The sequence below is a fragment of the Papaver somniferum genome, chromosome 6 (assembly GCF_003573695.1).
Source record: "Papaver somniferum cultivar HN1 chromosome 6, ASM357369v1, whole genome shotgun sequence".
Taxonomy (NCBI): domain Eukaryota; kingdom Viridiplantae; phylum Streptophyta; class Magnoliopsida; order Ranunculales; family Papaveraceae; genus Papaver; species Papaver somniferum.
In genome coordinates this window covers 171663291-171674749 of record NC_039363.1, presented here as the reverse complement: position 1 = coordinate 171674749, position 11459 = coordinate 171663291, and the positions used below count along the sequence as shown (strand labels likewise).

The window sequence follows — 11459 nt, the reverse complement described above, 5'->3', positions numbered from 1 at the left end:
CAGATTTTTTTATAAGTCACCAACTATACCTTAATCGGTGTGGTACTTAGTTAGGGCTCAATTACATTCCAGTCCGAAGTTAACTTGTAGTAGGCTAGTGTATGTAGTTCCACGGTTTCTCTGCATTTGCGGTTTCCTCGTTAACAAAATTTCTGGTGTCTGTGTTATTTCTTTTCCACATTATTTTTTTTTATATAATTGAAATATCACAGGTTGTGCGTTGTTCAATCAGTTGATAAATCCGACCTTGATTGTTGGATATAACTTGATTGACACTTGGGGATTGGTCTTGTACCGTCCAAGTTATTTTTCATATAAATCAAGCTCACGTATTTCTATCTGTTCGATTTTATAATTGTATTGAGAAAAAGAGATTAAGCTTGATTTTAAGTTGGTGCTCTTGGAATTATATTGGAGTTTAGTCAATACAGGTCGTCGAACGAATTATTGGGTGTGGTTGTTATACCCCCGCTTTTTCAGTTGTACGCAATTGATTCCCTTAGATGACGTCATTTATATCCTAAGAGTTTCTTCAATTCAGTGGAGACTTTTGATACCAATCTGCCTCTAACAAATAATCCTATTTCATTTCTCTTTAGATCGTATAAATCAAGGCTTGAAAATTTGTTTGCAATAGACAAAGCTAGTAAACCTCACTAATCTGGAACACTTACACTCGGTTAGCTAAGAATCCTTGATTACTAACCAACTCTCAAGAACAATCTTAAACCGATCAACAAATAAGAATTTTAGATATCTATCTTGAGGAATCAAAAAGTCTGAGACGAAGAGAAATTTGAGATTTATATCTGAGATAAGAACCTTGAAGATCAATAAAAAAAGATCAAGATACATTAAATATCAGAGTAAAGATAGTCGGACCTGGCTTCATAAATCCCTAAGTGAAATCTTTGAGTCGCTAACCTAATTATGTTTCTCAGAGTAAACCTAGGTTAACAGGGGACGACCTTAGCACACAACTAGGAAACAGAAGGGATTGGAATTCCCGGTTGTTAGAGTCTCTATATTTATAGACTTTGAAGACTATAGGTATCTTGGGATTCAAGCCAAGATAACTTGAAACTAAAGTAAACACTTCCTCAGTTTAGATAAACTTCTTGTTAGGTGTTCATATAAGCATGTGAGAAATTTGTCCTGAAATTACATAGAAGAATATACAATAAGGTCCAAGCTACTGGAACCGTGTACACTAATAGTTCATGGAAAATATGCCATATGAACGTGTAAGCATAATTGTGTTCATTTGACACTCAAGACTTAAATCATGATTCATAAACACAAAGTGATTTAGTGATCAAAGATGTCTTAGAAGTGTTTATGAGAGTTGTAGCAACACCAAACATATTTGTGAAAATATGTTATGATTATATGCTTAATTCATACTACGTAGGTATGTGTAGCCGTACACGTACCTACGAACCAGTTCGTGAATTCAGTGAGCTAGGGTACGTGTGCTGGGTATACATACCCTAAGCTATTCACGAACTCAGGCCACTGAGTATGCGTACCTCCCCCTTTATACGAATTCATAATATCAGGATACACATACTGGGTGTACGTACTTACCTATGTTCCGGAACTCGGATATTTAGGGTACGCATACTAGGTATGCATATATACCTACCCTGTGTCCAAATTTCAGTAGTTCTAAAAAAAAATCTTTCATGATTTGTAATATTTCCAATCTCCATATATCAAATATAATTGCTTAGGCAATTCTCAAATGATCAACTTGAACAAAAATAATTATTGAAAAATAAATTGTTCTTAACTAAGATTGATAAGGATTGCTTGAATCATAATTCGAGATGTTCAACAGGACAAGCTTGACTCAAAACTTCTTCTTTGCATTATTAAAACTGTTAGAGCATTGCTCGGTGCAACCCACGAGTTTTGCTATCTCAAGATTGTTGTCAATGTTAGATGATCAAAACCATATCTCGATTTCTAGTCTACTAAGTCAAGTCTCGGACTAGGTTAAAATTCGGTAGTTGAGTATCAGACATCACCCTTGAAGACTAAAGATCAACGAAGATATTTGGAGAACTTCTATATCAGGTATGTGAAGATTCAACCATTCTATTTTACTCATTATCTTACTATTCTATCTTTTTGGGAAGATGTTGCATGACTTATAGTAGATTTACAAAGAAGAAGTTTTGAGTCAAGCTTGTCTTGTTAAAAATCTCGAAATATGATTCTAAGGAAAGATGTTCAACGATCGCTAACAATATTAGTTCTAAACAATTTATTGTGTGAATTAATTTGTAGATCAATTGAAAATTGCCCACGCATTACGCGGGAATGTTTCAAACATCATAAGAGAGAAATATTGAACTTTATAATATTTCGCGAACCAGTTCGAAAACCATATATATCTGAGTTTCAGAAATACAGGATGGTTGGTGAACCAGTTCGCAAACCGCAAGTTCAGTTGGGGACTGTTCACAAACCATTGTGAACTGAAATTTGAAAGTTGGTATGAAAGGATAGCAGTTGACGAACCCGGTTCACGAACTGTGGTCAACTAAGTTTGGTAGTCTCGTAGGGTTGGTGAACCCGGTTCACAAACCATTGCACCCTGACTCTTGAATAAGCTTAACGTTTCACGAACTGTTGTACCAACTGCACCCGTTTAAGTTTTCAGTATATGCTCAAAGAATTATTTTTTAAATGTGTTTAGCATTACTAAAACTCTCTCAAATGCTTCTAAGACTTCATTGATCACTCAAACATTTATGTATGTGTATCATGATTAAATTCTTAGATGTTTAATTGAACATCAAATTGCTTTAGTTCATTGTCTTACTTGCAAAACTGAAAAATCATTATACACTGTTCCATAACTGGTTCCTAGTGTATATTATTTTATTATATTTTCAAGACCTAAAAGTGTTTTTATAATTGTCAAGTTATCTTAGCTTGAATTCTATGAAACCCCTGGTCCTTGAAAATCTATAAATAGAGATGCTCTTTCAACTGGGAAAATCAATCCATGAAACCTTGTGTCCTAATTGATTCTAGAGTCGTCTTATATAGACCCGGATTTCCTATGAGAAACATAATTAGGTCTATAACTAAAAGAATTCTCTTTGGGGATTCGTGAAGCCAGGTCCGACTATCTTTACCTTGATAGTTCGTGTATCCCGATCTTGATTTTATGTTATTGAGGTTTTTGTAATCTCTTTCAGGAAAGATAGATAGTAATCACAAAGTTTTATTCGTCTCAGACTTTGTGATTCCTCAAGATAGATATATGAAAACTAATCTTAGTTGATCTTTTGTAGATTTTTCTTGAGAGATGGTTAATAATTTAGGCTGCTCTTCGAGAGTCGTAAGTTCCGAATTTGTGAGGTTTGCTAGCTTTGTCTACTGCAAACAGATTTTCTCACCTCGACCTTTGATAAACGGAAATAAAATAGGCTTCTCTATTGTACGCAGATTGGTATCAAAAGTGTTCACTTAGGTTGAGACAACTTTTAGGTTGTAAAGGACTTCAAATAATCAAGGGAATCAATTTCGTATATCTTACGAGGTTCAAGACATGTAAGGAGCGCGACTGTAACTGAATCGCTTGGAAAGTGGGTTAGGTCTCAACTACATTCCAGTCCGAGATCTGATAGTAGGCTAGTGTATGTAGCAACTTAATACAGTTTCATATTCAAATATGGATGAGGCACCAAGGTTTTTACGCTATTGTGGTTTCCTCGTTAACAAAACTTCTGGTGTCTTGTATTTTTCCTTTTTCGCATTATATTGTTTATCTTTATAATTGGATTTACACATGTTTGTACGTAAATACGTCTGCTTAAGTATAATTGATTACGAGACTAGTTCTTGTAGAATTCGTATCTTGAAAGATAGATAACAAGTTTAATTACTTGGCAGAATTCCGGTTGGATTATTTGGGTACGACTAGATTGATCTTGGATATTGATTTTTGACATCGTCCAAGCACTCTGCTTATAGGTTCATGGACCCTCTGTCTATATACATAATGATTGAGTAGAGGTTAGAGATATAAATTCAATATACATATTGTCAAGGATCATTCAGTTGGTCTACTTGCAATTGTATTAGGTTTTGTCCATACAGGTTGCCGAAAGAAAAAATTGGGTGTGTACTTGGTACCCCCGCGTTTTCAAAAACTACTAAATCATATGATATAATCTCATTAACATAGAATGGTAATGTCGTGAATAAATATAATGGTTCGGTCTTTACATACCTCTTTGTCGATGAAGTTCTCCAAATGTTTTCGTTTGATTATTAGTATTCAATCTTCGATAGTTATTCAGAGATGTCTGATACTCAACTACCATACTTTAATCCTAGTCGAGATTTAATTATAGAAGACTAGAAATCAAGATACAATTTTGTGCAACTAACATTATTAACAAGCTTGAGATAACAAAACTTGCGAGTTCGACCAAGAAGTGCTCTAACGACTATGAAAATATGGCTATGCAGATTTGAATATTCTAAATCAAGAAGTACCCATCCAAATATACTCTTGTTTCAGAAAAAGTGATACTTTCACTTGTTAAGTTCCGCCAACACATATAATGCTTGCTTTTTTCTGTCTACCCATGGCTTGAGCTAAAAAAAAAAAGAAGCCAAATTCAAGGTGCACCATAGTGCTTGTTCTCTAGGGCTGTCAACGGATAAATATCCGCCGAATATTGGACAATCCGATAAGGTTAAGGTTAAGAATTATCGGATATCCGATATCCGTTAACATCCGGTGGATATCAAAAATACAAACCGATATCGTTAACGTTAATCTATCGGATAACGGATATTTATCCGTTAAAATCCGATAACGCCTGTCACAGAAGCAAATGCAGAAATGCTGAAAATTTAGGTTGTTCTTCAAAGTTTTTTGACAGTCTTTTTTGTTCAGAAATACAAACCACACAAACACCTCAGTCACATCACACATGAAAAAACAAACAACAACAAAGTCTGCAACTACAAGCAAAAAACTACACTAAAAAAGGCTAGATGACTAGATCTTCTTTGCTGGTTTCATTTTGCATCAACTTCAGTCGACGACTTCCATATCTGCATTCACAAAGAATATTGTCACAGTTCTAATCATATGGTAGCTCATCTAATATTAATACAGTTCTTAATATGGAAAAGAATTAAGTAAAGGAAAAGAAACGAAGATTTACCTGCATCAAAGAAGTCTGGCAGCCAATCACTTAAGCATAGCAATGCTTGGACTAAATCTGGACTTAGTGAAGTTCTATGAGTTGTTAGGACCCTTCCACCATCGCTGAACACGGACTCTGACGCCACACTAGTCACTGGCACAGCCAATACATCTCTTGTTATCTTTGCCAGAGTTGGATACTTACAACCATTCATCTTCCACCAAACCAATATATCAAAGTTCATTTCATCTTGAGCTGTTAGAGTTGGAAGAATTGGTTCTGCTAAGTATGTCTCTAACTCAGATTTCTGAACATCATCTTCATCATTTTCCAACACAAAACTAGCATAATCTGTGCTAGATGCACCTGAGCTTCTTACATTCATGCGAGCGACAGAGTTTCTAAAGAAAGCAGGAGCTGCAGTGTTGTTTTGAAATTCATATGCATTGTAAACCTTGAACAAGTCTGTTTTGAATTTCTCATAAAGTTCTGCAGCTTTAGCATCTCCAAACATTCTTTTATATGTGTACCTAACCCATTTTGCCTTATACCTAGGATCTAAAACCACTCCAATGCTCATAATCAAGTTACTCTCACTCCAATATCCATTAAACTTTTCTCTCATTTTCGACCCCATTTCTTTGATATAAAAAAACTCATTATCTTCCCAACTGTTTATGCATTTGTTAATTTCATAAACCCCATTATAATACAGATTTGCAGTTGGATACTTAATCCCTGCAAACTGAGTTGAAACAGTATTAAAAACCTCTAAACATTTACATATTTCTATTCCTTGATCCCACTGCTCTTTAGATGGTAGAATATCAAAATCAGAATCAAACTCACTAAGTCTTTCAAAACCTTCTTGCAGTTTAATTGCATTCTTAAGCATCATGAAAGTGGAGTTCCACCTTGTGTCCACATCTAAACTAACTTCTCCAGACAATCTACATTGTGCCAATGTTATATCAAACTTTTCTTTCCTAGCTTGTGAAGACTTTACATATTTAACACAATCTCTAATAGCCTCTATAAACTCAGCAGCTACTTTCATGCCATACAATACAATCAAATGCAGTATGTGGTTGCTACACCTCATGTGAAACATTTTTCCTCCAAGCAACAAACAATTTTTACCATCTAGCCAAGTGATAAGATTTCTCATCATAACACCATTAGCTGGAGCATTATCAGCAGTCAAAGCGAAAAATTTCCTATCTATGTTCCATTCCAAAGTGCAAGTTTTGATAAAATCTGAGAGAGCATCTCCTGTATGTGGTGACGGCACTACAATGTAAGCTAAGGTTTTGGCTTTCAAATTTCACTCATCATCTATAAAATGACATGTAACACAACAATAACCATCTTTAGTGTATTTGGCAGTCCACATATCAGTTGTAAGACTACATTTGGAAGTCAATTTCTCTAATTGTAGTAACAATTCATCTTTCGTTTCAGCATAACACCTCATAACATCTGCTCTACTTGTATTCCTACATGGCATTTTAGCAGCAGGGTTTAAAGCCTTAACAAACTCCCTAAAGTAGAAATGCTCAACCATGTTGAGAGGGTAATCATGCTTAGCAATCATTCTAGCAAGGCAATCTCTCATAAAAATAGGATCATACTTCCAATTAAGTAATTTAACTTGGTTATTACCTCCTTTTTTAAATGCAGTGCTAATCTTCCTCTGGCCTGTCTTGTTTTCAGGCTTCTCAAGGCAGGTTTTTAGATGTTGAGACAAGCGGGTAGTTCCTTGTTCACTCTGAGCAGGTACTAACCTTTTACAATGATGACATTCACCCATAAGTACAACTTCTTCCTCATCTGTCTTCCCTTTTACAGGTTGTACAATGATTCTCCTAGTGAATTCATCCCATGCCGGTGACCTTGTTGTACGCAATTTCTTCAACAAAGCAACAACAAGTGGATGATTTTCATTCGCTACTTCTGCTAATCTCTCACTTGAAGAAGGTGTTGAACTTGAAGCAATTGTTGAATATTCAACACTTTGATCTTCTTGTTCTGGTTGTTCGGAATTTGGTTGAGTGCCTGAAGTTTCAACTCTGTTGGATGCTTTATGAGACATTCTGAGAACAACAACATGAATATAGTATTAGTAAAACATACTTGCTGAATAAATCATAAATCTAATCAGTTAAGTAGTAAAGCAAGTCATGTACAGTGACAAACCTTGAATGTACAGCAGCAGTAGCAGCAACAACCAACTTAAAGAATGAGTGAACTCCTAGAAGACCTGAAATTTGCAGCTGAAACTCAAAACCTAATCACAAAAGCAAGAAAAAAAGAATGAATTTAGTATTGAAGAAACCAATATTTATTCCACATTTTAAAGCCCCCTTCACCCTTCTAATCAATCAATCAAGTCACCAAATCAAAAAACCTCAAGAAAAGTGGAATCAACTATTTGAGAAATGAAAGATAAAGAAACCTTAATTTCTAATTGCTAGTCATGTTCTGATGTTCCTTCACAAATCACCATAGAAAAACAACAACAAGAAACCAACTACAACCCCATGACCCTTTTTCTCATATAAACCAGATTTAGTGAATTCAGAAAGACAGAAACCAATTTCCTATACAAACTTGATAATTTTTTAGTAACCCTAATTTTATCTGGAAAAAATTGATTTTCAGAATCTCAAAAATTAAAAACATAGAAACATTCATGATTTCCTTAGGGTTTAGGGTTTTGATTAGATTAGAAGAACATCAAAATATGCAGTTGATTTTGGGGAAAAATGAAACCTAACTTTGAACATCAAAATTAAACATCGACTTACTTCTGTGAGAGTCTCTGATGATGACTGATCATCATACTTCTTCTCTGATGATGAGAGTCACTTCCTTCTCAACTTCTCGATCTCGAATCACACTTCTTCTCTGATGAAAAACGTTCCTCCTCTACTAGAGTCTCTGAGTCTAGAATCGAATAGAGAAGTCGATTTCGATAAATTAGATTAATTAGGTTATCCCTGTCGGCAGCATATATCTAGGGGTAGGAAATTACAAGTACACCCCTAGACTATCGGATATCGGATATTAACCTAACGGAAAGGCCCATTCCAATATCGTTATCATTAAGAGAAAATATCCGATAAAATATCCGATTCCGATATCCGATATGTCGGATAAAATCCTATAGGATGTCGGATTTCAGAAATGGATATCGGATATCGGTTATCCGTTGCCAGCCCTATTGTTCCCGTATTTTTGGCGCGAATTACCCATGTCCACGGCGAACTCGGGCATTTGCACGATATTTTTTACCATTTCGCTCCTCCGGAAATGTCAAAATATCTAGTCTTGTACCCTTGTTCCTAATTAACTTCCAGAAAAAGCAAGGGCTAGAAATGTAAAGTGGCTGCTCACGAATCGAGTCATAAATAACAACTTCGTCGTCTTTCTTCTATAGTTCACTCGCTCGCTCTCTCCCTCCCTCCCTCCCTCCCTCCCATCAAGCATCAGAATTCAGAAGAAACTAAGTCGGTGATTCTAAAACGAAGAATTTAGGGTTTTGAAAATGAAGAAGCAGCCCCAGAAAAAGGTCGATGATTCTGTTATCATTCCTCCAAATGAGCAGCGATGTGTTGTACATGATGGGAAGAAGTGGAGATGCAAGAATCGAATTGCTGATACTAGTATCAGATATTGTGAAAAACACGATCGAGCGAAGAAGAAGTATAAGTTAGTTCAAAGTGAGACTCTGATGGAAAAGAATAAAAACGGAAAGGAAGGTAACAGTAGCAGTGAATGTAATGGTGGTGGTTTGGAGAAATCTGAGTTTGAGTGTAAAGAGAAGAGGAAAAGAACGTTGACAAAGGAAGTTCAAATTCATCATAGTTGTGTAGAGCGTAGAGTTTCAAATCGCTTGAATCAGAAGAAGGAGAATACGAGGATATTAGATGATGATCTGACTGTTAATGAATCAACAACAACGATTCAACAAATTACTAATCACGATGTCTGTAAGTAATTCCTACATCAATTCTTCAAGCAATTCGTATATTCAATTTTGTTATTATCAGATTTTCAAAAATTTAATCACGATTTCTGTGGAATTGAAAACTTAATTTTGCTATTATCAGGCTAATTCAATTTTTAGAGCAAGGTTTTTGTTCATGTTTTGCTTAAGTTATGCTGTTTGAGTTGAAATTGAATCGAGAAGTAAGTGCAGGGACTCAGTTTAAGCTAATTAAAATGTTTTATTTTTCTGGAAAAATTGTTTTTCAGCTTACAGAATTGAAGATGGTCCGCCAGGTTTTCTGACGAAGAGTTTGAAAGCTGAAGCTACAGAGACAAACTTAGAGACTCATTCGAAGAGATGTTATGAGGAGCTGAAATCATCTGGAGAATCTACAAACCGTGAAGTTGAATTGGGGAAACTCTTGGGTCATTTTGAAAGTGAACGTCTCCGGTTGTCTGTAGAGCTTCAGAGGAAGAGAAACGAGTGCGTCGAAATCCAGGGCAAGTTAGTCGATTTAGAGCGTAGAAAGATTGCTGCTGGAGATGAGTTGAAGCAGTTAAAGTGGAGACAAGAAAGAGATGCAGATTCGCGCATTGCCCGCTTACAGCAAGGTCAGAAGGTTTTAGGCCAAAGACAGGAGAGAATACTAAGAAGAATCACTCACTTCGGGGAGGAACTAAAAAAGATGGACACTGAATTGAAACATGGTAAAAGGAGGGAAGATGGCGAGATTCAAGTTTGGAAGAAGAAGTTTTGCGATTTGGAGACCCGACTCTTGAGCATCCAAAAGGTAATTCAGATTTAAGTTGTGTAGAATTTCGTATCTTTAGAAGCATAGAACTGGAACCATGGGGTGTACAAAATGAAGTATCACCCACTACTGATGCAGAGGAGAAAGATAAAGACTGGAGTGAATTTGGTATTAAACCAGACTAACCAGTTAGCAATGGTCATGTGGATGAGTTGCCCTTCAAAGAGCAATGACACTTCATTTGGAGGTTCTATCTAACCTTCTTCAATTTAGTTGAACAGATATGTTCTCGTAAATGTTATTCATGGTGCGGTACTATAAGTAAAATTCGGGCTCTTGCTTTCCATTGTGGTTGCATACTGTGAAAAGTTGGCATTGCCATATCTAAATGAATCTGGACTCATTAAACTGCATCTGCTATTTTATTGAAATGTATACTTTTGTTAGCTCATTTTTTGTCCAGTTACAGTGAAACAAGAGTAATGCCTTTTCAAATGTGTTATTTTGCTGGTTACTATATCGATTCACCCTGTATCAGTAAGCAGCGCTTGCCTTCAGGATGTGTTGAGGACGGCAAGTACTAGAATCTCTCAGAATCCAGGGTGGAGGTAATGATTACAGTGCCTGAGATAGAAGGGAGTTCTACTAGCTAGAAAAGATATTTTGTGCTATTGAAACATCTGGTCGTGTTGATGTTGCCATTGCTTATAAGAGCCCAAAGAGCAGCGTCCTCTCACGGTTATCCTAAGGAATATTGACTTCTCTTATTTAAAACCCGAGTCCAGCTCAAATATAGAATCCCGATTCTAATGAAAAAACGAAAAACAAATCCAGCATTAGAAATCTCATATAAAGTATAAATACACCTTCAGGTCTTGTTTTGCTTTGCGATTCATCAATTCCCCATTCGTCCAGAGAGAGATAGAAACAAACTACAAACAAGTTTTCTTTTGGCGATCACCATTTCGACGGCACCAGCGAAGACGATTACTTTGAAGAGTTCTGACGAACAGATCTTTGTTATCCAGGAGGCCACTGCCTTGCAGTCTAAAACCCTTGAGCACATGATAACTAATCATAACGAAGCTCAGGATAATGTCAGTATCCCTTTGACGACTACCATCACAGGTAATGTCTTGGCAAAGGTAATCGAATACCTCAACAAACACGCTGAGGCTGAGACTAGCGATGAAGATAAAAAGATTTGGGATGCACAGTTTGTGAATTTTGATAACGCAAACCAAAATACGTTGCCCCCTAGATTGTTTGACATGATCCAGGCTGCGAAAATTCTCGAAATATTGGGCTTGTCGGACTTGACAGCACAGAAAGTGGCTGACTGGATCCAAGGTAAAACACCAGACGAGATCAGTGGGATATTCCCCGTTAAAACCCAATTGACTTCGGGAGAGGAAGAATGGATGTTGGGATTCAGAGCCATCTACATGCTAATCTTGCGGAAACATATTAGTTAACAAGAAACACTTCATCTCTCGGATTGCTCCATAAACCTCACTACGATCTAGGATAAGAAGAA

At 36.3% G+C, this 11459-nt stretch overlaps 1 protein-coding gene across 1 annotated transcript; it reads left to right on the top strand.

Annotated features, from left to right (window-relative positions):
• The first annotated feature begins 8653 nt into the window (after positions 1-8653).
• Positions 8654-10370, top strand: LOC113290121. Its single transcript, XM_026539657.1, has 2 exons — positions 8654-9172; positions 9438-10370. Exons 1-2 carry the CDS (start codon positions 8728-8730, stop codon positions 9974-9976), a joined length of 984 nt encoding a protein of 327 aa, XP_026395442.1. The 5' UTR covers positions 8654-8727; the 3' UTR covers positions 9977-10370.
• Positions 10371-11459: the final 1089 nt, after the last annotated feature.